General features: G+C 36.9%; 3 protein-coding genes across 6 annotated transcripts; 2 read left to right on the forward strand and 1 right to left on the reverse strand.

The window, feature by feature from the left end:
• Positions 1-1,452: 1,452 nt before the first annotated feature.
• On the reverse strand, positions 1,453-6,931 carry bmi1b (BMI1 proto-oncogene, polycomb ring finger b). Of its 4 annotated transcripts, none has more exons than XM_039677707.2 (10): positions 6,557-6,931; positions 3,864-3,995; positions 3,646-3,742; positions 3,400-3,455; positions 3,156-3,206; positions 2,938-3,046; positions 2,728-2,770; positions 2,528-2,626; positions 2,363-2,443; positions 1,453-2,224 (listed from the first exon to the last, which is right to left on the reverse strand). In XM_039677707.2, exons 2-10 carry the CDS (start codon positions 3,979-3,981, stop codon positions 1,895-1,897), a joined length of 984 nt encoding a protein of 327 aa, XP_039533641.1. In that variant the 5' UTR covers positions 3,982-3,995; positions 6,557-6,931; the 3' UTR covers positions 1,453-1,894. The 4 variants fall into 4 exon arrangements, with proteins under 4 accessions (XP_039533641.1, XP_039533642.1, XP_039533640.1 ...); XM_039677708.2 differs by lacking the exon at positions 6,557-6,931 and adding an exon at positions 4,449-4,714; XM_039677706.2 differs by lacking the exon at positions 6,557-6,931 and adding an exon at positions 4,281-4,417.
• A 4,228-nt stretch (positions 6,932-11,159) lies between these two features.
• Positions 11,160-18,725, forward strand: dnajc1 (DnaJ heat shock protein family (Hsp40) member C1). The gene is made up of 12 exons (XM_039677702.2): positions 11,160-11,544; positions 12,579-12,680; positions 12,804-12,850; positions 13,312-13,477; positions 13,586-13,683; positions 13,772-13,862; positions 13,960-14,047; positions 14,165-14,325; positions 14,408-14,527; positions 15,172-15,220; positions 15,403-15,854; positions 18,307-18,725. Exons 1-12 carry the CDS (start codon positions 11,392-11,394, stop codon positions 18,373-18,375), a joined length of 1,596 nt encoding a protein of 531 aa, XP_039533636.1. The 5' UTR covers positions 11,160-11,391; the 3' UTR covers positions 18,376-18,725.
• A 1,782-nt stretch (positions 18,726-20,507) lies between these two features.
• LOC120482945 (uncharacterized) lies at positions 20,508-25,769 on the forward strand. The gene is made up of 7 exons (XM_039677710.2): positions 20,508-20,920; positions 20,995-21,139; positions 21,247-21,345; positions 21,460-21,604; positions 21,791-21,936; positions 22,588-22,727; positions 22,884-25,769. Exons 1-7 carry the CDS (start codon positions 20,821-20,823, stop codon positions 23,018-23,020), a joined length of 912 nt encoding a protein of 303 aa, XP_039533644.1. The 5' UTR covers positions 20,508-20,820; the 3' UTR covers positions 23,021-25,769.
• Positions 25,770-25,979: the final 210 nt, after the last annotated feature.

Below are 25,979 nucleotides of genomic sequence, written 5' to 3' on the forward strand. Positions count from 1 at the left end.
GTTTGTCAAACAGTGCCGAACACTATATCAATCGAGTAGTTTAATCCAGAACAGCTGAAACAGAAATTGATCCGTATTTATTTATTTTTATTTATTATTTTATTATCAGTAGGCCTGTTTTTAAATGATCAAGGTACACTGAGGTTAATCTCAGAGAAATCAAAATAAACGCACTATTCATTTAATTTAAGTTGAGATGGGGCTTTACGTTTCAGAGACAAAAATGCTCTTCGGAGGCTGTTTAAATTTACGACTTTCAAAAGATTTTAACAAAGCTGAACTTTTCCGTTCTTTTTTTATATAAATGATTTTTTTTAACATTTAAAACTTTTATCATCGATTAAACAGCCTGCTTATCATAAACCGATCATTCTGACAGAACACCAACGAGATTATTAATCAAGCGCGGGCGACAAAATAATTAATTAAGTCATAAACACGGTGTTTATTAAGAGATCGTTAGGCCTACAGGTTTTCAGATTACTAAATTAAGATTAGGCCTAGAAACTATTTTAATTACGAGAACGAAATTTGCTTTAGTATCCACTGCAACACATATTAATGCAAATCTTCAGTGTGGAGTGGACCTGTTAAATCCAGTGAAGGTCTGACATTCAGTTGAGGAAGCAGTGAGAGCTATCTGCTTAGCTAGTAGGCTACCTTTACTAGTATGCTAATTTACAGCTAAAAGTTTATTGAGAGATTTTTTTTGCAGGTGGACATATTAGCCAGACCCTCGTAAAATATTTAACGTACATTTATACACTTAACGTACATTTAACGTTGTCAGAGCCGTAGCTATTTCTCATTGTCATTGATTATTTATTGACATTTATTTGTCTGTTTTTTGTTTTTATATCCATCGGGATTACAGTCTTATAAAACAAGTAATTTTTCTAGTTTGCACCCACCATGTTATTTTCTGTTGTTTGAACTCTAACTTACGTGGATACATTTCGATTGGGGTCAAAGCACAGACTTCCTCCTCTGAACTGAGAAAATTAGGCCTACCTACACTTCACTGAAGGCGTCGCACGGTAAGGAACTATTCGACAACATATGTCGCAGTTTAACCATTAAATGTTGTTTTTAAAACCTTTATATACATCTAAAATATAAACAGCTTCCTTTGACCCGAGGACCGAATTTATTCAAGGCCGAAGTAGGTTTTTGACGCAGAAATCTAGGCCCGTCTGGCAAAAAAGGCACGTGAGTTTTGTATTATAAAGCCCACACACTGCATTTGGTAATAAAAAAAGTAAAATGTTTATTTAGACAAAGTAATTAACAAACAACCGTTTGAATAGAATTGTAAAGCAAGAAAGAAGTTAAGAAATGTAGTAGGCCTAGTAGCCTATCACGCGATGAAGACTCGTTTCTATCATCGTGTGATTCAACATGTCTCCATTTAAGTTATACAACGAGCACATACGTATCATTTTTTTTTATTACAGTTTCAGGATCTGTCCAAAACAATACTGACGCTGCATTTATGCCCTTTAATCTGTAAATTTACTGGTGTTAAACATTTCCGCCGAAAAAAATCCATACAATCTGGATAAACATTCCGCGTGCCGCCATGTATTTTATTGGAGACTTCATGGACAAGGAAATGATTTATATACATATGATGTTCTAATCTAAACGAACAAGACGGTTTATAAAACACTGAGATACATTCTCCTTGCCCTCCAGTACTCACAATATTAGTTATGTAAGAGTAATTAATACAAAATATAACACAAACAATGCTGTGTTACAACGTTTGCACACATGGTGACAAAACAAAGATATTTAAAAAACGATATAAAAAAATGTAAGAGGTGGTTTATAAAGAAAGCATCTACATCACAGCTCTGTTTGCATGGGGTTGATGGCTTTGGCATCCATAAAGTCACCCAAGAGAGTTGGAGCCTTTATGAGAAGTTTTGCAGACTTTGCTGCTGAAAGGAGTTTGGCCATTGTGGCCTACTTTGGCAGAGACTCCATTAAGAGTGGAGATATGGGGGAAGTTGGGACGTGGAGACTGGACTGGGGTGCTTGGGCTGGGCAGAGAAGATGATGTCGAGGGGGCAGCAGCAGCAGTCGGGCTGTTTGCTTTGTCACTGTTGGAATCACTTTCTGTATCAGGCCTTCTGCCGCTGGTCATATCATCCCTCGGGCCGCTCAACTTCATTTTCTTGCAACCAGGGCGAACTCGGTACTTTAATGGCAAGGGCCCGTTCTGTAAAATATCAACATGTTATCATCTCTGCTTTAAAAGACATCAGACTAAAATGTATAATAAAAGTTTAGATAGACAGATATCTCAGTATCTGTCTTAGTTTAGATATCTTAGATATCTCAGATTCAATCCTCTTACCCTTCTCCATGTGTAGATATAAGCAATATCCATAAGAGTATAATAATCTTTCAATGGCTCATCTTCATACATAACTTCAATCTGAAAAAAGAAAGAAAAAATCTTATCTAAATAAGCTCAATTTGTCAATATATAAATGGTATTGGAAGCAGATGAAAAGATTACCTGAAAGGTACATGGAATATCCATCTTGCTTCTGAGAAATTTTCTGAGATGCATTACTGTCATAGCTGCAGGGCATTGTAAGTATCGCTTTACATTCACCTACAAAAATCAGACAATTACAAAAATTCAGTGTAGTCAACTATAACCCTCAATGAGACTTGTTCTCAGATATTTTATTAATTATATAGTAAATTAATGACCTCTTTTGTGGTGTCCTTTTCTTCTCCGTCTTTACCATCACACCTGATCATAGAAAAAAAATTAAAGAAATGTCTATCTAATAAAAGTTGTTCATTGTCTGGTGTAGCAAACTACTTTTACATGACTTTTACTTTTATTATTATTATTATTAATAATAATTCTCTAATAATAATTAAACGTACAAGAAGTTTATATAGAACTGAACCTACTTGTTCTGATCAAAAAACTCAATGGACAGACTGATGATCTCGTCATCAGCAATGATCCTCTTGTCTTCATCTGCCACTTCTCCTCGGTCTTCATTAGAACCATTAGTAGCTGAAGGACAAATAAATAATTACAACATTTAAAAAAACAACAACAACAAAAAAACAACACTGCCAATGAGTTATTTAAAACATCACAAATGACCATCTTAACACTTTACCATCAACTGATGGATGCTCCGCATAAAAATCCCTCCTTCTTTTCATCTCATCTGAGTTAAAGAAGCACAATGAATACAACAATATTTCTTAATAATTGTTTAGTAATGTGTTATTGCTATGACAATTTTTAACATAAATCTGAAAAAAAAATCAAATATTAAATTCTTAGTCACATCATGACATTTTGTCAGAAGTTGCAATGAAAGCCCCTTTAATAAATGAACACCAACTTTTTACACTTACTTTTGAACAGACCAGGCACCAGCTTGTAAACAATGTCCTGAAGGGTCTTATCGGACCTGAAATATACAAGCATTATTTGAGGGGTTACATCTATATAAAGAAACATTCCCTTCATTCAGTTGTTCATAATTTAGCCTAGAAATTTAAAGCTTTACTGGATTTTCCGGTAAGTAGGATTTAGGCTCCTGAAATAATATTATGGTAACCAGAAATAAAGTAGTTAATTAAAATAGACACAATCATTACCTGATATTGAGGAGAGGTTTTGTTTTATGAACTTGGACATCACAAATAGGACAATATTTGCTGGTCTCCAGATACCTCACAATGCACATTTTGCAGACTGTGAAAACAACAAACGACAAATTAACTGTAGCCTGATCAATTAAATTGCCCAACAAAACGAAGCATTAAAGAGAAGTATTATTTTAATAACATAGGCTGCTAGATGATTTTGGACTTACATGAATGCAAACATTCGACAATGGTGGAGGCGTCAATGAAGTATCCTCCACATAAAACGCACATCAAATGAGGATTGAGCTCCGTTATCTTGATTCTTGTTGTTCGGTGCATTGTCATGAGAATTCGCTGACCTGGTAACCAAACAAGACACAAATTAATATCAAGTCATAATTAAAAATGGTTAATCAGTTTAGATGGTCCACTTGCACTTAATGCGAACAAAAATGCGACACAAACAGACAAACACCTTTAACATGTAACCCGACAATTGACAACTCATATAAACTAGGCTCGTATCACCTTTGGCTTAACTCATTGGCATTTTAGTGAAGTGTCCGCGCACATTTTGAAATGGTTTTCATTTATTTGCAGGGATGAGTACAGGTGAGAGTTAACGGTAAAATGCCGACACTTACAGTTGCTATGACGACGGGTTGTAATTGGCATTATGCCAGTCAAAACGGAGCCGCATAACTCGCATGATTCACAGATGGTCCAGATTATTATGACCATAAATTCAACTAATTGGCGGTAAAGCGCGATCATTTCCTCTCGATCACTGTTTCTCTCGCTAAAAGACATACCGCTCCTTGAACGTGGCTGCCATTTTGCTAGACAGACAGCCCCGCGCGCCGCGTCCTGGCGGGTTCGCCCTCGTGAGGCTGCGACCTGTGCACCACACACTATTGTTGACGAAGCAGAGATGATCACGATCAACTAAACACGTCGTACAACCACCATTACAACAAGCATCGCTTCCAAATGTGATAGAGAATCTTCCCTGCCTTGCCGATGTCTGCGATGAGGAACACAGTCAACGGAAGCTCGAGAGCTCGCGTATTGTGTCCCGCTATCTTTAGACTGCGATATGAGCCTGTGGTTAGTTCACTTCAAACATGATCAATTTTCATGCAGACACCAATATCCCGTAACTGCGAATGTTCAATTTTAAAACCTTCCCAATGCAGAGCCTGGATCCAACGCATTAAATACAGTCAAATAAATTTAGACGATCTAGATTTGGCACAGATCAACCTTTAGATAGTTGCTCGGTGACTGAGAAAAGGACATTTTAGGCTACTACAATCTTATCAAGTGCTAAAAACAAAACAGCTCAATGGCGATCTAATAGCAAAAACCATCCAAAATATTGCAGAACAACTTACACTTTTGTCAGCGACAAAAAAAAGTATTTTATAGGCTATAGCCTACTTTTAGTTCTTCATTAGGCTAAGTAACAACTGTCTTTCATGAAGTTGGAGTGTATTATTTGAATTAAATTTGTAGGTCGGAGAATTAACGAAGCGGCAGTTCCAGCGAAGGCGAAAAAGCAGGTGTGCTTTGGTTTGGAACTGGTTGGCCCTTCCTCGGGCTTGACCATTAAAACTCACAAGCTTAATATGTGGTTTAGTAATACTATTCAAATTGTACTGTGATTTAACACTATATGCACTGGAAAACGGAACAAAGTTTTTTTTTTTTTTTTCTATGAGGAAAGAAGAACAGAGTCTAGAAAAAACGGCAGTTCCAGTGACAGCTTACGATAGATAAGAGTCATTTATATTCAGAATAACAATGATGTGTCCTCTTTCTATTACTGTCAGAAAGAAGCTAGCAAACTTTTTTATGATTTGGCAATTAAATATAGATATAGTGTGGCAAAATTTATGGGGGAAAAAATATAGGCCTGATTAATAAGTATAGATATGCACAGCATATGCGGGCCAGACATTGGGGAAACAGCAGTATATCTCCCAGTGACGGTTTAATCATTTAAATATGGCCAGAAAAAAAATTGGCAGAGAACTATATAGAACTTTGGAAGAGAACTATTAATTAAGTTCTAGTTTACAACCAATGTTACATTTATTCCTTCAATGAAGTTATCAAAAACGACGAACGTGTGACACATCGGGGGTGAGTCACATATAGTTAACCACTGACTGATTCAAAATTATGATCTATATTTTATCAGACTGGCGAGAGTGATATTTAAATGTCAAATATCAGAATTAGGATTCGTATATCCTTGCCTGTAAAAAATACATCAACAATGCAACAATGTTTTACAATATTTTTTTAAAACACCCGAACCGTGTTACATTTAGTGACAAATAAACAATAGCATACACGCTTGAAAATATATTTTCTTGGAAGTTAACAACCTCAAAATAATGGTATTTAATGCTGTTACAGCCATAGGAGGATGTAGCCACCCAACAAATAGCCTACGCATGAATTTAAGTTAATAAAATTAACTGACGCCATTAAAACACTGTGAAGTATTTTTTTCCTAAATATACACTCGCTATACTGCTCAATTCTATAAAATAAGAGAGCTAATGATTGATTTTAGCGCGAGAAGAAATGGATGAATGTGGACACCGGTTAACACCTGACCCAACTCGCCTGTTCTTCAGCGCGCGCCGACTTTTTAGGTTATAAACAACACTCGAAGATAATAACATACTTTAGTTTTACAAAGATGTCATACCCATTGACGTGCACTTTGTGTTAAGATATGCCATCGGTTGCGTTTAATAGAAAAATGTGAGAAAACTGAAAAGAAATTCGTATGAGAAACGATCACAGATAAGAGGCAATATTACTCTCTTGCCTCCGAAGAAGGAAAAAGAAAACAAAATCAGAAAAGCTCGTTACTCCGCTCTTTTATACATCCAAGCGTACATACCCAGTATATTCCCGATGGTTTCCTAGCTTTGTTTGTGGTAGACAATGAAACTTGAGAGTCGATCAGCAAAAAATGAATGCTACTGAAGCGGCCATCTTGGAATGAGCTGCAGACGCTGTCAATGGCTCGAACTAGCGCACTACCACCGTGCTCATTGTGGCCTTCTTGTGCAATTGCACATATGTTACCGGAGCTTAGCCTTTGCAGACACTTTCCGATTTGATTCACAGATAAATCCACAGATTCCGGTCATAGATGTTATATTACAGAGGCGTACTGCTCCCGCACAGCGACCTGGAAAAACACAGTGTCTGATGGTTGAGTGTGTGCGAACTGACACAGTCCCCAAAATGGCTTAGTTCGACCGCCCCACTCCATCACGTGATCTCATTCCTTACGGGTAGCCTGGGAATTAGTAGTGGGGTATATCATCAATAGGGTACCCCTCTGACGGATGTCTTTGTCAAACCTCACCACCCACATCACCACTTCTGAAGAGGAAAATCTCTCGCCAAGCCGTTGTAGGTTGGTCGGAGTCGTCATAAGCAATGAACTCACTTTTAGAGAAGAAACGTTTGCCCATTTTTATTTTCACGCAAATCATAATGCCCAGATGCTTAAGAAGTGCTAGGGTCATTTTGAATACTCCAACTAGTTTTTAATCAAATCATAAAAGTTGGCTAATGCAAGAGGAATCAATAATCGCTCCAAAAAATCTCAATTAACTACCCGGTGCATGTTGCTGCTCAATAGACCTACGCATAATATTTTACTTTACTGCCGTTATAGGCTATATTTATTTAAACCAAGTAAATGGCCTTATCGAAATAAGTCTCATTGGCTTTACATTTCTAATTTTTGGTTAGCCTACATTTTTAGTTAACGTGCGCTCTGGCTTTCCGTTTAGAAGTTATTACGCGCCTCATAGCCTATCGGGATAATGACTCGTAATGTTGGAATTCACAATCATTTTCACACAGTGAAGTTATGTGTCTCGTAAAATAAAAGTAGAGTGGTGATTAAATGAACCTTTTGATGTGAATATCTTACGAATTTGTTTATACAATGGGTCGGGGTTTTATAGAATGGGTCGGGACATAGCATTAGCTGGGTTGCTTTGCCATAGTCTAATATCGAATGTGGCTACACTTAACACTAACTCGCATAGAAAGAAAGGCGTTTCTAAGCAACGGCATATTTTATTAAATTACCATTAGGCTACTGTATACCAGTCCGGACTTTGTTGTTGGAAAGAAGACATTTCAATTTCAACAAAAATAAATTGTCATTTAGCCTATCTACTGATCATAAAAGTTTGCGCAGTTCCCTAAGCCTTCACTTAGTGTAAACGTTCAGATGACACATGATTTTCAGATAGCCTAATAATCAGTGGAATTGTGATCGGATTGGTGTGTTTTATCTGTAGCGCTGGACTGTGGTTTAGGGCAGTACGTGCGTTCAGCTGCAAACCACACGCGCAGTCTGCCTGCCATGACGTCAGCTGCTCTAATACAGGCACTTCAGCGAAAACAAAGACGCTCAGCAAGCTGGCAGAAACCCGAGGCACTTTCACGTTAACCGTTCCGGCTTCTGCAAAACGCAAAGCTTCTGGTGTTAACACGTCGTACTAGTTTCACATGGCTATAATATTAGTAAAATATTGCCTATAAAAACAAACAAAGCATTAACTGCATCAATCGAATTGGTCAGTATAAGCCAATTGTAATTTCAGCGACTATAGTGTAGGCCTACTTTTATTATTCTCAAACATACCGATTACTTGTTTTATTCCGACTGCAGATATAGCCATACCGCATCAAAATGGCCGTAGGATATCTCAATCGCCAGGCGGGTGATTAACGCAGCACGAAATCTTCAACAACTCTGGAGAGATAGACTGAAAGACTGTTTTTTAACAACGTCTAGACTCTATAGTGCACACAGGCAGCATGAAACTATTTAAATAAATAGCCTACATAGGCCTAAGTGAAATGAATCCAAATGTGTTGCACGCTTTCGTCTTTGGCTACCCATTCTTTGCGCGATTAAGATGCTACTGCCAAGAAATGTGGACCCGAATCTTATTTACACATAAAAAAAATACATTACCATTTAAAGCACGAGCGCTTTCATTTGATCGTTTCTTTCATCTTCGCCCAGGAAGACAATTAAAAGCGACTTGTTAAAAAGTATAGCCTAAATGACAAACAAAAAGAGTAGATCTCTCGAAAAGTCTGTCTTATAGGCTATATTGACCTAAAGTTTAATGACTATTGATTATTGATCGTTTAATGATCGGACACAATTGATGTGTGGAATGAAAGTCAAGACAGATAAAGCCGCTTGGAATTTTTATTTTGAGGTTATGCCTTATGTATAAACTGATGGTCTAAATCGAATGACGACGATTTCATGAATAAACATGAATATTGTTCCATCATTATATTCAGCCATACGCATTATAATATATTGATAGCCTATTACTGGTTTAATATTTCATACAAAAATCTATGTATTAGCCATGTCAAATAAGTCAAAGAACTGGTTTGCATTTTTTTTTTTTTCATCTCTTATCGTATATATATAGGCCTTGATTATCAGTTTTAAGCCGTTAATAATCTCTTCAAATTTTATCAGAATGATTTGTGCCGGTTCCTATTGGCTCAATGTAAGTATCCTTCTCTGCTCATTAATAATAGCCAAATAAAGTTTTTCTTTCCTTTTCGATACTGTCATGCTACATCTTAGAAAGAACCTGTAAGAATCAAAAAAAAAAAAAAATCAAATGGTTGATTAGATTATGGGATTGACAGAGTTGATTGGAAATGTTTATATGGCAATTTTCCAAGTAATGGATTTATAAGTGAAGTGTAAAAGGTTTGTAATTCTGATGTATTTAATAACTCACACAAACACATAAAATGCTCTTTTATTAATACAGATTAATAAAAATGGGAAACAAAAACCGTTGACGGACCACCAAAATGGGCTATGGTCCAGTGAAAATGTATTTTTTATTTCCTATTTATTTAGAGCCGGTAATAACCTAGGCCTATTTCAATTTAGTAAATCGTGCTTTTGGCTTGCGCACTTTAATTGATTTACGCATTTACTTAATATTTTTTATTAGACTAAGCGGTTGCAATATTGCAATGCTTTAGCCTAAGTCATTTTGTGTTTTTTTCTTGTTTTCCAAAGACATTGAACTGAGGCTAACGAATGCCTTCTTTAGCCTATTTTGGAGAATTATTCCCTCCCCATGTCACGTGGTTAAACCTCAAGCTGTTTAATTTAATTAATTAATAATTTCTCACTGATACAAAATGATAGCTTATGCATTACACGGTCACACGTTATTATAGCGTGCATGCGTCCCTATTTGACTGGTCAGTGTCACCTCAAGGACAAGAGTTTAACAATCAACGAACATGGGCTAAATTAAAGATTTTTCACTAAACTAAAAGAAATGGAGATGTAGATGTTTTGTTTCAGATTTCCGTTGTTAGGCTACCAAAAAATAGGACAACCGCTGATATATAATTAGCTATCCACGACGCCCTTTTTTTTAGTTAAGTTTAAGTTTTCTCTAAAAAATGTGACAGTATTTAACATGTTTGCGCATGCAACTAATGGCCAAATCAAAGCTAATTTGAATTTGACTTGAATTTATATATATATATAGGCTATATATATATATATATATATATATATATATATATATATATATAATATATAGGCCTAAATTACAATAAAATAATTATAAACATATATAAAAAAGGCTGATTCCTTTTAAAGACTTGCATTTATTGTAGACCAGGTGGCTGTCACTGATCATCTCCGCAAATGGCTTATAAAATATATTTTAAATTTCTATAGCCTATTAAATTATCGTCGACTCATATAGGCCTATATTTACCAATAGATTTTGTTTACTTCCTATATTTTAAAGATATAAAGTTTAATTAAGCTTTATAGCATATCATATACTAGCATTTCAAATGTTTTGACTCTGTGAGTTGTCAATAGGCTATCACTCATTATTTTCTCATTCATAAAATAGGCGCTAATGAGATATTAGTTATCCATCCCATACATTGTTAACTTGAGCTTATATTGCTACCAGTACAGTTTTATATAGACTTTCATCTGAACTTCATGGCCCTGTTTCTGTCGAAAGGTAACGGGATGAATGTAGCCCTGAGACGGGATGAATGGATCAAAATTTTGAAAATTGAGACCAACGATTGAAATTAGATTATTAGGTTGAGAGAATAACAAACAGCGTTAGTCTACATGGGTACCATTCTTTCTCTCCAATCACAAAATAAATTTGTGAAAAGAATAGGCCTAATACACTTTTCTGCTGGTGACATCACTTCTTTTACAATGAAGGAAAATACCAAAGAGATAGCCGACGTGGGAAAGCCTGGAACGAAAATGACCGAGATAATCTTTTTTTTTTGTATTTGGGAGAGAGTAAAAAAACACTGCCACGCATCTACCGGTATAGCCTATAATGCTCACCTGATACTATTATGAAATAATATATAGGCTACCTCAAAAATTGAAATGCTAGGGGTCGTGAAAGTAGCATACTGTCATGGTAAGAATGGACATGACACGATCACGCACCATGTCACTACACTGAAGCTTCCACGCTTATTGGCTCGTGCTGTGGCGGCTGCATGTGAAACGTGTACGTACAGCAGGCAGAGCTCGAGCTATGGGCCCGTCTGAGCCGAACGACGGGAAGTTATGCTAAAGGCGTCTCAAAACCAAGGTTTCCGAATGGATAGTGTGTAGTAAACCTTCGAAAACATATCAAACTTTCAGCAATGGCTTTGCCCGAGATCCTTACGTTTGTGTTGTTCTCCGGGCTGTTCGTTATTCAGCCACTGCCAACATTAGCATGGGACGCAGATCTGGAGCTTTTCGATCTAGTAGAGGAAATCCCCCAAACCTTCTACGAATTTCTCTCGGTTAATCAGGTAAGATCAACTTGATGATACTCGTAATTCAAATTTGTCACGCCTTTTAACTCGGGTCATTCAAACGTTGTCGGTAAATGCGATTAACTTGAAACATTGCAGCGCACCGACGTCGATTTATCGTTGTGTGTTTACAGTGATTGCAATCTTATCAATGTAACCATTAGCTGAATAGCTCTCTTCGGCCTCACAAATATGCCCCCCGACTTAGGGTAGCTGTAGACGGACTCTGCCTCCTGCAGAACCTGGACGGCGGTGGGCATTGACAAAGAAACCTCCAGGCTGTGGGCCTATACAACACAACGTGACGTGTCATTGCTCAGCACATAAACGATTGTTTTATCGCCCTGCTTTAGTTTCGCCATTCAGTTGCTAAATGGTATCGAAGAGCCCGAGCTTTTATTATCATAACCTCTACGCGTAAAAAAAAAAAAAAAAAAAAAAAAACAGTTGGTTTCACTTTCTTTCCTTTACCGCGATTCAGATATCATATGGGGAATTGGAGATAACTTACATGAAACAAATTCCGCTGCTATATCTGTACATTACAGGAATTAACTGTCAATGCATTTAGAAGAAAATTAATTATGCTAATTCTCCGCTAAACAAAAATATTGTGGTTCTGTTTAGGAGCTGGTAGCTAGTTTCCATCTGGTCTAATATGGTTATTAGTTAGTTCATGCTGAAAAAGCAGCTACCATGCTCCAAAAAACATCTTTAACCACACTGATATGATCAGCTGGTAGCTGTTGCTAGTCGAAAACAGTGTAAGATACAGCTGCCAGTTTGAGCTGCATATTCCAGTTGATATTCCTTACAATACAGTATGTTTATTGGTAGTAATTTTATTCTTCATGTAGGGAAGCCAATCAAATGCTGATTTAATTGCTAGTGACTGTTATCTATTTCTGCCTGAAACACCAAAGGCAATCCAATCACACTGTCTATGCTACCAAAATTATCTTATGTGATGATTTTTATTACATATACTTATAACATGTACTGCAACATGTTCCTGATTCTGTTTCTAACAGGATGCGTCCTCCCCTGAGATCAGGAAAGCATATAGAAAGCTCTCGCTTACATTACATCCAGATAAAAACAAAGATGAAGATGCAGAAAACCAGTTTCGACAGGTAGGTGTTTTGTTAAGCGTGAATGAAAGTACTCTTTGGCTTGATGTTGATCATTTTGATTGCTTGCTTCTGTATATATTTTGGAATTCAGTTTGAAATATCTTCTTTGTCATTTCTTACTAGTTGGTTGCCATTTACGAAGTTCTCAAGGATGAGGAAAGAAGACAAAGGTGAGATTCTTATTAGCTTCTTATTCATTCTTATTTGAGATTCTTATTCATCCTACACCATTGATTCTCAAACAGTGTTAAAAGCCTTAAATTTGATTTAAAAATAATAATGCAGTGAAGTGTAAATGCATTTTATTTTATGGTGCCTTTCATAACCCCCAAGGTCAGCTTTCAAGCAAACAGTAAAAAGAATAAAAAAAAAAAACAATAAACAAAACCCAACCCATTAGCATTGCAAAATACAACAACTTAACAGCACATGCATCATAAATACAGTAAAATACAGTTAATAAAAAAGCCTGGGTAAAAATATGAAAATATGCAAACTATCATTATTACGAATATCGAGAGGAGGAGAGTGCCATAGGGGAGGGGCCTTATAGCTAAATGAACTGTATATTACATTTGCTTAAGTCTTTTAAAAATAGATTTTACTTTGTAGTTTCTTACTGCCTTCACAGGTATGATGACATCCTGGTTAATGGGCTGCCAGATTGGAGACAGCCTGTCTTCTACTATCGACGTGTTAGGAAGATGAGTAATGGAGAGTTGGGCTTCCTCCTCTTCCTCATTCTGACTGTTGGTCACTATGCAGTTATATGGTCCATCTACCTTGAGAAGCAGTTGGTAAGTGATGAATCGTTGTATAGCAGTGTCGTCATCATGTAATATTAGCTGAAATACTACATTTATATCAGCTTGCTTAGTGAGAGCTGCCGTGTCAATTCTTTTCAGGATGAACTTCTGAGCAGGAAGAAGAGAGAGAAGAAGAAGAAGCAAAGCAGTAAGACAGCAGAGGAGGTTAAGTCCTTAGGACAGGACAAAAATGAGAGGTAACCTAAAAACACCAGATGCTTTCTTAAAGAAGAGATGTTAACACTGCTAGTCAGACTTGTATATATTTGCTTCCTTTTTTTTTAGATCTGACAGGCCACACTGGCATGACATTCTGCCTCTTAAGTTAAGCATCTGGTTGTACTATTCAGTGAAGTCTCTTCCTCATATCATACAGGTACTGTTCCACCAGATTTGAGGCTTTTGAACAGTGTTTTCAAAATTCAAGCATATATACAACTGTGATCACGACCGTATGGTATGTTGTATTTTAGGATGTGAAGCAGTATTATAAAGATTATAAGGAAATGAAAGTAAAAGAGAAGGAGGCAGAGGCTCTGGCAGAACAGGAAATGCAGCAGAGTAAGATCATGATAATACAGTCATACGTTGCACATAATTAGTTGTGATCGATTAATTAGATTCAGTTGTGACTGTGACCTTTAATAATATGTGATGCTGGCCAATCTTGTTCTGCAGAAGAAAAACGACCCAAGGTGAAGAAACCTAAAGTGGAGTTTCCAGTCTATGAACCCAGTACAAATGCAGCTTTCGTGCCAACATATGATCAGGGAACGTCCATTGAAGAAATTGAAGATCAAATGGATGACTGGTTAGAAAACAAAAAAACGCAGAAGAAGGTGGTACTTTTTTGTGTCTGTTGAAAGAACGTTGATTTAAAATGCAAGTAGTGCAATAACCAATGGCTGGTGATGATTGAAGGTTCACGAGTGGACGGAGGAGGCTCTTAGCCAGCTCTCTCGCTGTATGGCCAAGTTTCCTGGTGGAACGCCAGGCCGATGGGAGAAGATTGCACATGAGCTAGGCAGATCAGTAAATGAGGTGAGTCTATAATTAGCATAGTTATGACTATTGGTATGCTGATAGCAGGGATAATTCTGATATATTATGTGAAATTTAATCAGTGTTGCATAAAAGCCCTAACTAAATCTGTGAAAAAAATAATTTGTTAAATAAAAATATTTCAAAACAGTTTTGTGCATTTTAAATGGTAGATACAGATAGCAGTGTCACCTGACTGTTTAGTTTTGTTCACACACGAACAAATACACTACAAATCAAAGGTTTGAGGCAGAAATTATTACTTTAAGCAAGAATACTTTAAATTGATAAAAAAAAAAAAAACATTTACAATGTTACTGTCGATTTCTATTTCAAATAAATGCTGTTCTTTTGAGTTTATCAAAAAATCCTGAAAAATGGATCATGGTTTCCACAAAAATATAAAACAGCAAAAAAAAAAATAATTCAACATTGATGATGATAATAATAAATGTACTGGTGTTAAAAATGGATTAATAAAAGAAAGATAAATACCAAATTAGTACACACAGTATGTGCACATTAGATGGGTTTTTCAGTGTTCATATTTTGACTAGTAAGTAGATTTTTGTAAAGAGCCACTGAAACCAAAAAAACAATACAGAAAAGTCTTGTTTAAAATAAGAACTTTTTTTTCTATACAGGTGACGGCAAAAGTGAAGCAAGTCAAAGACTCTGTGACCAATACTTCAGGTAAGCTGCTCATTCATTTAAAGATTTTGAAGAAAAATGAAACCTAGCAAGTGGAATTTTATTCAACTGATATATTATCAAGAACATTTACTCATGTCTCTCTCTCTCTCTCTCTCTCTCTCTCTCTCTCTCTCTCTCTCTCTCTCTCTCTCTCTCTCTCTCCATTTTGTCTCTGGTTCCAGGGTTGGTGAAGCTTTCTGAGCTGAAGGGTGGTGCAGTGATGGTAAAGAGCTCCAGAGCTGTCACAGTCCCTGACAGTCTGATGACCCAAAGAGAGCAGCCCTTAGAGCAGCAGCAGCAGCCGGAGGATTCGGGAGAGTCCGTTGGGGCAGAGGACTCGGAGAACAAAGCACTCAGGAGGAGGACAAAAAAGTCTGCAGCCGGGAACACTGGAACTGGAGCAGTGGAGGAGAGGGTGAAAGGACGCAGACAACGAGACTTCGACCCAACAGCTGTGGATGAAGACAGTGAAGATGAGAAGAAACCACCATCCTCCAAAGAAAAACCCAGTGCTGCTGATGATGTCTGGACACAGAACCAGCAGAAGCTCTTGGAGTTGGCCTTACAGCAATACCCACGAGGCACCACTGAACGCTGGGACAAGATCGCTAAGGTGGTGCCTGGAAAGACCAAGGTAGGCATCAACGTTCTCACTCGTAGTCGTTGGAAAATTCATGTAAAGGGGACCTATTATGTGTATTGTATTACATTTTCAACCTTTTTATTGTGTTCTGTTGCTGTTTGAGTGTGAAAAAAAGGTCTGCAAAGTCCACTCCAAAACGAGTCATTCTCTATATCAGTATGCACTGTTTTTGAACTCCCTGAAATGCGTCGACTGTAGTCTTGAGTTCTGGAAACAAGTCGTCATTATCCATTATTTAGAAAATTCCCGGCATGCGCAAAATAAAGAGGACGAGACCTGATTTAGTTGCGTTAGTTCTGGGTTGTCGCTATGTCGAAGAAACTCTGTTTTTCTAACCCCGGATCTAACACGGTTACAGTGGTGTGACATTTCTGGAACGATCTATCACAACACACTGATTCAGAAGACCAATCAGAGCAGATTGTGCTTTTCGGGAAGGAGGTGCTTCGTAGAAACCAGAATTGGCTTTATGCCCAGCTGCACTACTTCCTGAACTTCAGCCAGCTCCTTGTTTCCTGTCTGCCATTATTGGCCAAATTGATTAATTCAGGTGTGTCTAATTCAGGTGTGCTTGACCTCAGTAGTCATGGCAACAATAATCACACACCTGAATTAATCAATTTGACCAATAATGGCAGACAGGAAACAAGGAGCTGGCTGAAGTTCAGGAAGTTGTGCAGCTGGGCATAAAGCCCATTAAACGAGGGTACATATCTCGAAAGCATTGTTAGCCAACTATGGTCGCAAATTCAGTCGTTACCAACATAGTTATATGGTTTGGAATCTCCCGACACCATAGTTCGGACAAACGTTCGCAAACAGCATCGCAAACTAACATTTGGAACTACAACTCTCAAGCTGTGGTTAGAAGCATAGTTTCTCTTTAAATGCCATGTTGACTTAAATGGATCATGCCCTTGGGCACAATAAGCAATTCAACATTCAGTACATTCTTTGTCTTTCATTCTATTTAAATGTTTGTGTGTATGTCAACAATCACCGAGTGCTCATGTGCGTAAAAGGGAAGGGCAAGGGAACTTCAGAGTATGGTGTATGAGGGAATCCGCAATGAATCGAGCATTAATGAAGCAAAATGACATGTAACAGTCAGATTATCAAACAACAACTTATTTACTCAGAGAACATACACAGGAGATTACACAGAGAATGATGGGGTGGTGATGGCGCAGTGGATAAGAGCAATGTCTTTGGTGTGAGAGACCCGGGTTCGAATCCACTGTGAGACACCAATGTGTCCCTGAGCAAAACACTCAACCCCTAGTTGCGATCTCTGACATATATAGACCATTTCACAAGATGTAAACAACACTTCCTGTTTCAGTTTGTAACTGTTTTCTTTATTTCACATGTAAAGAAAACATCTTAAAGATGTTTGTTTAACTTTTTGATTTAGTTTTAAATGTTCTGTTGGTTGTATTTTATCCCAGCTTTTATGTAGTGTTAAAAAACTTACATCTTGTGAAATGGTCTATAGCAATTGTAGGTCGCTTTGGATAAAAGTGTCAGCTAAATGAATAAATGTAATGTCACTAACCACACAGAACAGACAAGAACCAACAATGAACTGAAGGAAACACAGGGAAATATAATGATTAACATAATTAATAGCCAAGGAGACAAAGGACGGTTTACCTTTTTTTTTTTTTTTAATACATACGATTGTTCCTACCGGTTTCTCCCGCAGCTTTGGTCTAATCCAGGTCCGCATGACAGCTTTAAAGGTGATGATACACAGGGCAACTTTTTGAGCATTGTTGCTGGGCAATGTTGCCGTCAACAGGCCAACACAACCAGATGAGACACAGGGCCCACGACCAATCTAAATTATCCAGATAGAAATGTATTGAAAAGTGCCCAAGCAACAATCGCTTGGCAAGATTCCCCAGCAACATTGCTCAAAACGTTGCCCTGCGTATCACCTTAACATAACGAATTTTTCATGCAAACCGTGCCCCGTTCCGAACTAAACTGCCAGTATGAAAATGTCATAACTAGGATGCAATCAACTGAAGCACAAGAAACAAACACATGGGAATGAAAATACAGCTAAACAAAACATAATCCTGACAGTGTCATGTTCAGTACAGTAGCATCTGGGAGATAAGGAAAATATTTAATTATCATAAGTTATTAACTCTCCACCTGCGAGTGACGTCATTCAAGACAGTCCTATATTGTTGAACCAATGTGGTTCAAATGACAGGGGTGCGACGGTCCGCCATGTTACTACAGTTGCGAGCTACATCGTTGTATGGGAAATGCACCCCAGAGAGTTTCTGAAAACCTATTCTAGTGGATTCCAAAAACAAAATCAAGACTTTGTAAAAGAGAATAATAGGTCCTTTTTAAACTAATATTTATCTGCACATAAAAGTTGGATTTTGGTATTAGTTGATGAATTGATTCTATTTTTCCTATTCAGGAGGAGTGCATGTCCCGTTATAAAGTCCTGGCGGAGCTGATTCTGAAACGGAAGCAGACTAAAAGCTGACTCCTGGTCCTCAGTATTTCACCGTACCTCTCACCTGCTTGTTATGTGCCTTAATGCAACCCTACATCCTATTGTTAGACTATGTGTCATTTTCAGCGGAGCCTGAAACGTCAGCATTAATTATTGGAAATATCCAAACTGCCCATTTAAAGATGCTTTTATTTATTTTAGTATCCATTTCAGATTGACTCGTTTTTTGTTTCTCTATGCAACCATTTGAGGAGCAAAAGAGACTCGTTTTAATTTTTATTTCCCCTCAATTTTGAGGGGGATTTTTGTTTTTCAGAAGCATGTTGTGATGTAATCTGTTTTGGTCATTTGTTACAACATAAAGTATTTGCAATAATTGAGGTATCAGTCATGTAGTCATTTTTATGCTTCAGCAGATATTGACTATCTAATAGTTGTCCTCATATATTGCCATGATGTAGATTTAGATTCAATCAAAACTATTTCTCAGTTCAAGACATTTAAACGATGTTTAAATGTAAGATTTGTTATTGAAAGTATTACCTTCATCGTCAAATGACATTTGACCGCTTTGAATTTCTCAAACAACTACAGATATGTGTTGTTATTTTGCCTTTTATGTAGGCAAAGTCCAAACTTCATTTTATGTGCAACAGTATTTTAAATGTTCCTATGCCTTAATAATTATTTTCCATAATGCATTGGTTCAGGGTCTAAGGTCATTAACTTTAATAGGAATTTGAGGCCACGGAATGGGAGAATAACCTTGGAAAGGGGTATAATGTTATGGGATAATTTTTTGTACATCTTTCCTTTTAATTCTCTTCAGTGGTTTTTAAATCAATCATAATAAAAACAGTATGTACAGTTTGAGATTTTGGTGAACATTGCAATTTCATGGGCTGTGAATTTCTCTAAAACCAATTTAAGATTTAACCTTTTGCACTTTAAGTACTTTTTGATTATCAATTTGATAAATTTCTTAATCTGTGTTATTTGATTTGAGATTTTATGGTCTGGTTTCACAGACATGGCTTGAATAAAGCCAGGATTAGGCCTCAGGTTAATTAGCACATTTAATAAATCTATTTAAGGCGCCTTTAAGTGTAAAAATTACTGATGTCCATCTCAAGACAAAACAATGGCACTGGTATTATTTTAAGAAATGTCAGTGTAAGTTGCCGCCCTCGCGTGGCTGTGAGAGGAAACGCAACTACTTGTTTCCAGCCGTGCAGGTTTCATGAATTTACATAAGTCTTCACAGGGAGAATAAGCTGGTTTTATTCAAGTCAAATATGTTTTAACATCACTGAACAAATCTACATATATCACTTTATAACAACAAATGGGTTAAAACATATAAATAGCTCTTTAGGGTAATAACAAGGGTTTATTTAAAAAATATATAAACCAATATTTATACAAAGAGTACATTACTACGAACCTGGAACTTTATTCTTCATTGTCAAGACAATAGTGTCTTGGTTTCAAAGAGGTTTTTAAAGACTGTTACTCTTTCTGCACTGCAGTGCACAATTGTTTTACCAACCTGACAGGACAGATGACTGTTTTATACAAAATACCACATCACACCAATATTAACACATCAGATGTGTTAATCAGAGAAATTGTTTTAGGTTTGCGCATGAACTGCTGGTTAGGTGACCGGTCAGAGAACTCTGTTCAGTCCCAACCAAATCTCTTTCAGTCAGTCCCAGTTGTACAGTTGCACTCTGCTCCCTGATTGATATGCTCACATTTCTTTCTTTTTTTAGCAAGTAAAAGGTATAATTCTTTTATAGTATATAATTCTACATGCCCCCTTAATGTTTAAATGTATGTAGCCTCAATACATCAGGCTTTTGAGGAACGCTCATTTGTATATCTCTCAAGTCATAATGTATTGCACTGATTCAACAATGTGCTGAACGCATTCTTTAGAAATGTTGGCCCATATTCATAGCATGTTGCAGTTGATGGAGATTTTTGGGATGCACATCCAGGGCACGAAGCTTCCGTTCCACCAAATCCCAGATGCTATTGAGATCTGGTGATTGTGGGTGCCATTTTAGTACAGTAAACTCATTGTCATCATGACTCATGTTCAAGAAACCAATTTGAAGTGATTTGAGCTTTGTGACGTGGTGCATTATCCTGCTGGAAGTAGCCATCCAGCAGATGGCTCTCTTACACAATCAGAGCATCTTTTTGTAACGTAAACAAGTTAAAAAGACGCCACTTCTTCATAGTGGCAAAAAAAGTATATTAAAAAGTCCTAGCTATAATTCAGTCAAAAAGAAGGGCGACATACTCTCTACGCAGAGATATTACGTAAATCTAACATCGTTTCTATTAGCACATAGTGTGTAACTGTAGCTAACTTTGCTAACTTCACAACGTGGCAAGACGAGCGCAATTTCAATATCAAAATTATCACATCTTCTCAAAAACGGAAGAATTTAGATAAGAATTTAGATGAAGAACCACGAGATATTGCGTATTTTGCTCATTGTCCTTTCTCAATTCGCTTTCATTGCTGCTTTGATTAGCAACGCGCTCGCGGGACAAGGAAAAGGTACGTAATTTCTTTTCATTTATTTGTGGATATATAACTAGTTATACATCTTCTTTCTTTTTTTGGCTTTCAAGGTCCATTTCAGCGCAGCACTGGAAATATATCCTACAGATATCAGACGGAGATCACTCCTGCAGGATGGACCTTCTCTATATGGGGTGTCATTTATTCCTGGCTCTGCCTGATGAACGTATATATCCTGACCTGGTTCTGTAGAGGGTACTTCAAACCACACACACTCCACTCACATCAACACTATGCTTATTCACACAGTTTGAAAGACATTATTCGGGTTTGATAGTCTAGTCTGAATTATTTGTTCTCAGGTTGTACTCAAGTCCAGCAATCCTGCCCTCTGAATTCTTTCTCTCATGGATCATCAACATGATTCTGAACAGCACCTGGCTTGTCTTGTGGGATAGAGAGTAAGTTATTGGCAACATAGTTTTCGGCGTAATCATAAGAGTTTTGTGTGGTGTTTTATTTTTTCTTGTAAAGTCTGTCACGGGAGGTCACATGTTTGTTTCTCATTGATTTAGATTGATGATCCCTGCACTGGTGGTTCTTGCCCTGATTGCTTTCACCAACTACTTGCTGATCTTCTTCTCTTGTGTCGGTATACAGACTCATGGATCTTGGCTGAAACAGCACCACCCAAAAGACTTTCTTTGCATCATAGTGTTGGTATGCATTGAACATATTTGATTCCACTTGACAAGAGGCACTCATCATTTTATATTTTTCTTTAGGTGGGCATATCACCTAAAATTGTAGCATATTTAATTGCACAGTTCCGACTTAAAATATAGCAGATAAATTAAGTGCAGTACAGATTCACTTGTTTAAAATGGCTATGTATGTGTACCTCAGGTTCAAAATGGTATTGCCACCTATGCAACATGGACAACCATTGCCACACTACTCAACTTCACTATTGTGCTGGATATGGCATCAGTTTCCCCAACAAATGCTGCTACAGCTTCTTTATGCATACTTCTGTTGGAAGTAATTATATGGTAATCATAATCATTTATTTTCTGCTACAAATTCTGTCATATTGGGTGAAAGACATAAAGCACATTTTTGTTGTTCGTAATCGTGTTTGTTTTTCCAAAAAAATGAAATTTATACATGCAATAATTTAAATACACATCTTTTGTTAAGTTCTGAATGAAATTTAACTTCTGAAATATTTTAAAAGATATTTTTGGGAAGCATAAAGTCAAAAACATTAGGTGATACAACTCATATCATAATGAAGACACAAAAAATATTTTTTGAATTTTATATTTTTGACTTTTATTATCATTTCGCAGAAAATAAAACATGAAAAGACCATGAAATTAAAAACATAAAACAGGAAATGATATAATGAGTTAGTCTCCTAAAAGGTCGAAAAATTGTACTTTTTTATGACAAGACAAGGTTACTGTAATTGTCGTGTGGTACAACATATACACACACACATATATTCATGTATTTTTTTATTTTCATACACCACACCAATCATTAAACTGAAACCTTTCTTGAAATTAAATTTTAGAAAATCGTTTTCTTTATCATGGGCACTTTTATGTCATTGACCCATATTTAAGAAATGATTAAAGGCATTAGATCAGCACACTATTTCTAAAGAATTCTTTATTTCTTTGCAACAACTTCTACAGGTTTGCGGTTGAAAACTTCCTAATAGAGAAGCATGTCCGTTACATCCTCACCGTTTACCCTGTGATTATCTATGCTCTAAGTGGAAGCCTAAGCAAGCATTATGACGCAGCAGATCCTGGCCGGAACGCAGTATTTTCAGGTAAGTCAATGATAAACACACCCATGACCATGTATTTGTAGTTGAGCATAAATATAGCATCATTAATGCACGAAGTGAAAGTCCTCGCAATATGTTACATATTAATGAAGCATTGTGCTCACAGTGCTTACAGTGTCATGCTCTTATTTTCCATAGTGGTGCTCCTTGTGATGGTCTGTATTGTGTTAGTGGTGCGGGTGGGTCTGGTGGTTTGGAGACACAGGACTCGGCCTCTCTTCCATGAAGTGAACCCTGAAGTCCTGATGTCACCAAACAGCGGCACTGATCAGTAACCAAACATCATAAACGCTTGTGTTTCTCATGTAATAAATATGACATGTCCTGAATGATAACCCTTCCAGGTTTGCATTACCTGCATAAATGTGTTTCAGCTGGGGCAGATGCTTATATTTGCATGGAACTGTAGCAGTTTTGTATTTAATATGAGCTTGAGCCAGGCCATATTAATTGTGCCTTACATTAATAGACATTGTGTCCTGTTATGTATTATACACTACCATTCAGAAGTTTTCTATGTATTTGAAAGAACTGTCATATGCTCACCAAGGCTGCATTTTTGTATCAAAATACAGTAAAAACCTAACTATTGTTACAATTTAAAATAACTTTTCTATTTTAATATTTTTTTAAATGTAATAGTGTGTTCATATGCATACAGTTACTCGTGACCAAAAATAACAGTTTTATACCTGACAGTATTCTGATTTGCTAGTTACTATAAGATTTACATGTGTGTGTATTTACATTAAAATGTAGTAATTTAGCAGACTCTGTAATCCAAAGCAAAATACAAATAAGAAACATCATAAGCAATATGTCATACAAGAACCAATAATAATAACAAAACCTCATTGCAAAAGTAGTACAGAAGTCATAGGAAAATTAAAAAACAAAAAATGTCTCGTTTGTTTGTTTAAAAGGTGCAGAATGCAATTTCTGAGAAACTGTTGAAAATAGTGCTGCACGATTAATTGCATCGAAACAGCAACGCGATTTGCCATTTTTATTTTTATTTTTTATTTTTTTATGCGCAGCTTGTCAGTGCGGTAGTAAATGTTGCTTCATCTGAACGCCAGAGGGCGCTCTCACACACACGTCAAATATGCCCCGCCGCTGAAGTACTATAACGTACATCATTTTAGGAAATTTCTATCGGGCATCATCGCTTTAGCTGAATAAACAGAAGATTTAAACACTTTGATTGTTGATTAAACATGTCTTATAAATACACGACTGCCTTTTTTTTTTGTGTGTAAGAAGCCACATCATCTAACAGAAGGATGCTCCAAATAACAAACAATCGCAGCCTTTGCGATTTCAAAATCGTGATAAGCCAAATCGGTTTAAAGTGCGATTACATGGAAATTGTGATGAATGGTGCAGCTCTTGTTGAAAGTATTTCTCTGATTCAGTTCTGCTCCTGCAAAAATATATGTTACCTTTTCCCGCTCCTCCCCGCAACATTCATGTTTCGTCCCACTACCGCACACAAAAGCACGCATAAAAGTACTAATCGATTTTTTTTTCTGTACCTCCATGAAATAGGCTACTTTCAAGTTAGCCTATGTGTCGCCACCTACACATCAGCATAAATGCTACAGATATTAAAGCATTAACATTCACAAACCGCTGTTAATTTATCAAAAGCAAACAGGCTACTGTGTGCATGGTTTGGCATGACTGAATACGGCAAGTGCGCTCCCTTTCCTAAAAAGCTGACATCTCACTTCATTGCGATATCACAAATCTCAGTTATTATCAATGAAGCTGATTGCACAATTAAATTTCTACACTTTGTTTGTTATAATCGGAGGATTTAACGGCATGCAGAATGCAGCACTGAACAAAAAGTCAGTTTTGAATCTTAAATGATTCTAATTGCCATTGCGTTCAAGAAATCAACACATATGCCCAGTAGCACCTCAATGCAGAACATGAGATCCACGGGGAGGAGTCGGATCACGATCCAAGGGGTGGAGATGGTTAGGATTAGGGTTGGGTTTAGGGATCAGGGGGCGGAGTTGGTTAGGTTTAGGTGTATGGAAGGTGGGAGGAGTTGGATCTGGATCCGACTCCTCCCCATGGATTTCATGTTCCGCAGTGAGGACCATCTCCATATGCCTGTGATTGGCTACATTGTTCACCGCTGTAAACATGTTATGAAACTCTGGCCTGTAAATCATTTCTATTTTATTTTAGTTGTTTTTGTTGCTTTTGTGCAGCAGATGAATAACAATTTATTCAGTTTTAGATGTTTTATTTATACTCATTTCTATATTGCGGGAGTCCCACGAATCATTTAATTCTCCCGCAACCGTGTTACAATTACCGTCTTTTTGTGATTTCAAATATCAACAGCGTTTCTCAGAAATCGCTTACTGCACCTTTATGTTGTTAAGTGTTGCAAAAGACAATAATACTAATGAAATGCTCATTTATGAATGTTTAATAAAATAGTTGAAATGCATCTGATCTCACTGTGAAAATCTCATTGTTAATGATTACTAAAATATTTTAAAACAGACGTGGCATGATGCACACTATGAATGAAACACACTATGATACACACGATGAATGATTCGTGACAAACAACTCTGATAGGTGTTTAGTGCAAGCGCTCTGGAAACCACCTTGGTGTTGATTGCAAGCTTGTGAAGAACCATTGAGTTTTCAACAGTGATTACAGAGACAGTATACCTCACATTCTGTGTGAGTACATGCTTTGATCACGGCTCTTCATGTACATTTACTTTGGTGTGGATGTGAACTGAAGCATCTTGTCATGCATGTTGTTGCCCTTTTGGAATGTGTGTGTCTCCTGGCAGCAGCTGCAGCAGGCTTGACCCTGTGTACTTTGGCTTGTTCACTACAGGATGAATTACTTATGAGAAAGTAAAAGACAAATAAAGGACATTTTTTCCTCCCAGGAGATTAACATCCCCTCCATTTTAGACTTGCTTACCCTCTGCAAATCAAAGTACTATGTAATTTTATTCTAATGAAACAAATAGTGCAAAACAGCATACTGAGTCTTGTGCTTATTTCTAAATTAACACTTTTTTTGTTGTTTATAACCATATGTATATTTTTTTTAATTATGAAATTTGTATACTGAAATGGACTTCCTGTCTTAAGCTACACGTTTTTGTTTTCTTTTGGAAGCGTGCTTGCCCTGGCTAGTGCAGTTGATAGCTTATACTCTGATTTCACGCAGTGTCGCCTTAAATCATA

Source organism: Pimephales promelas, chromosome 5 (assembly GCF_988280905.1).
Source record: "Pimephales promelas chromosome 5, fPimPro1.hap1.1, whole genome shotgun sequence".
In the NCBI taxonomy this organism is placed as follows: domain Eukaryota; kingdom Metazoa; phylum Chordata; class Actinopteri; order Cypriniformes; family Leuciscidae; genus Pimephales; species Pimephales promelas.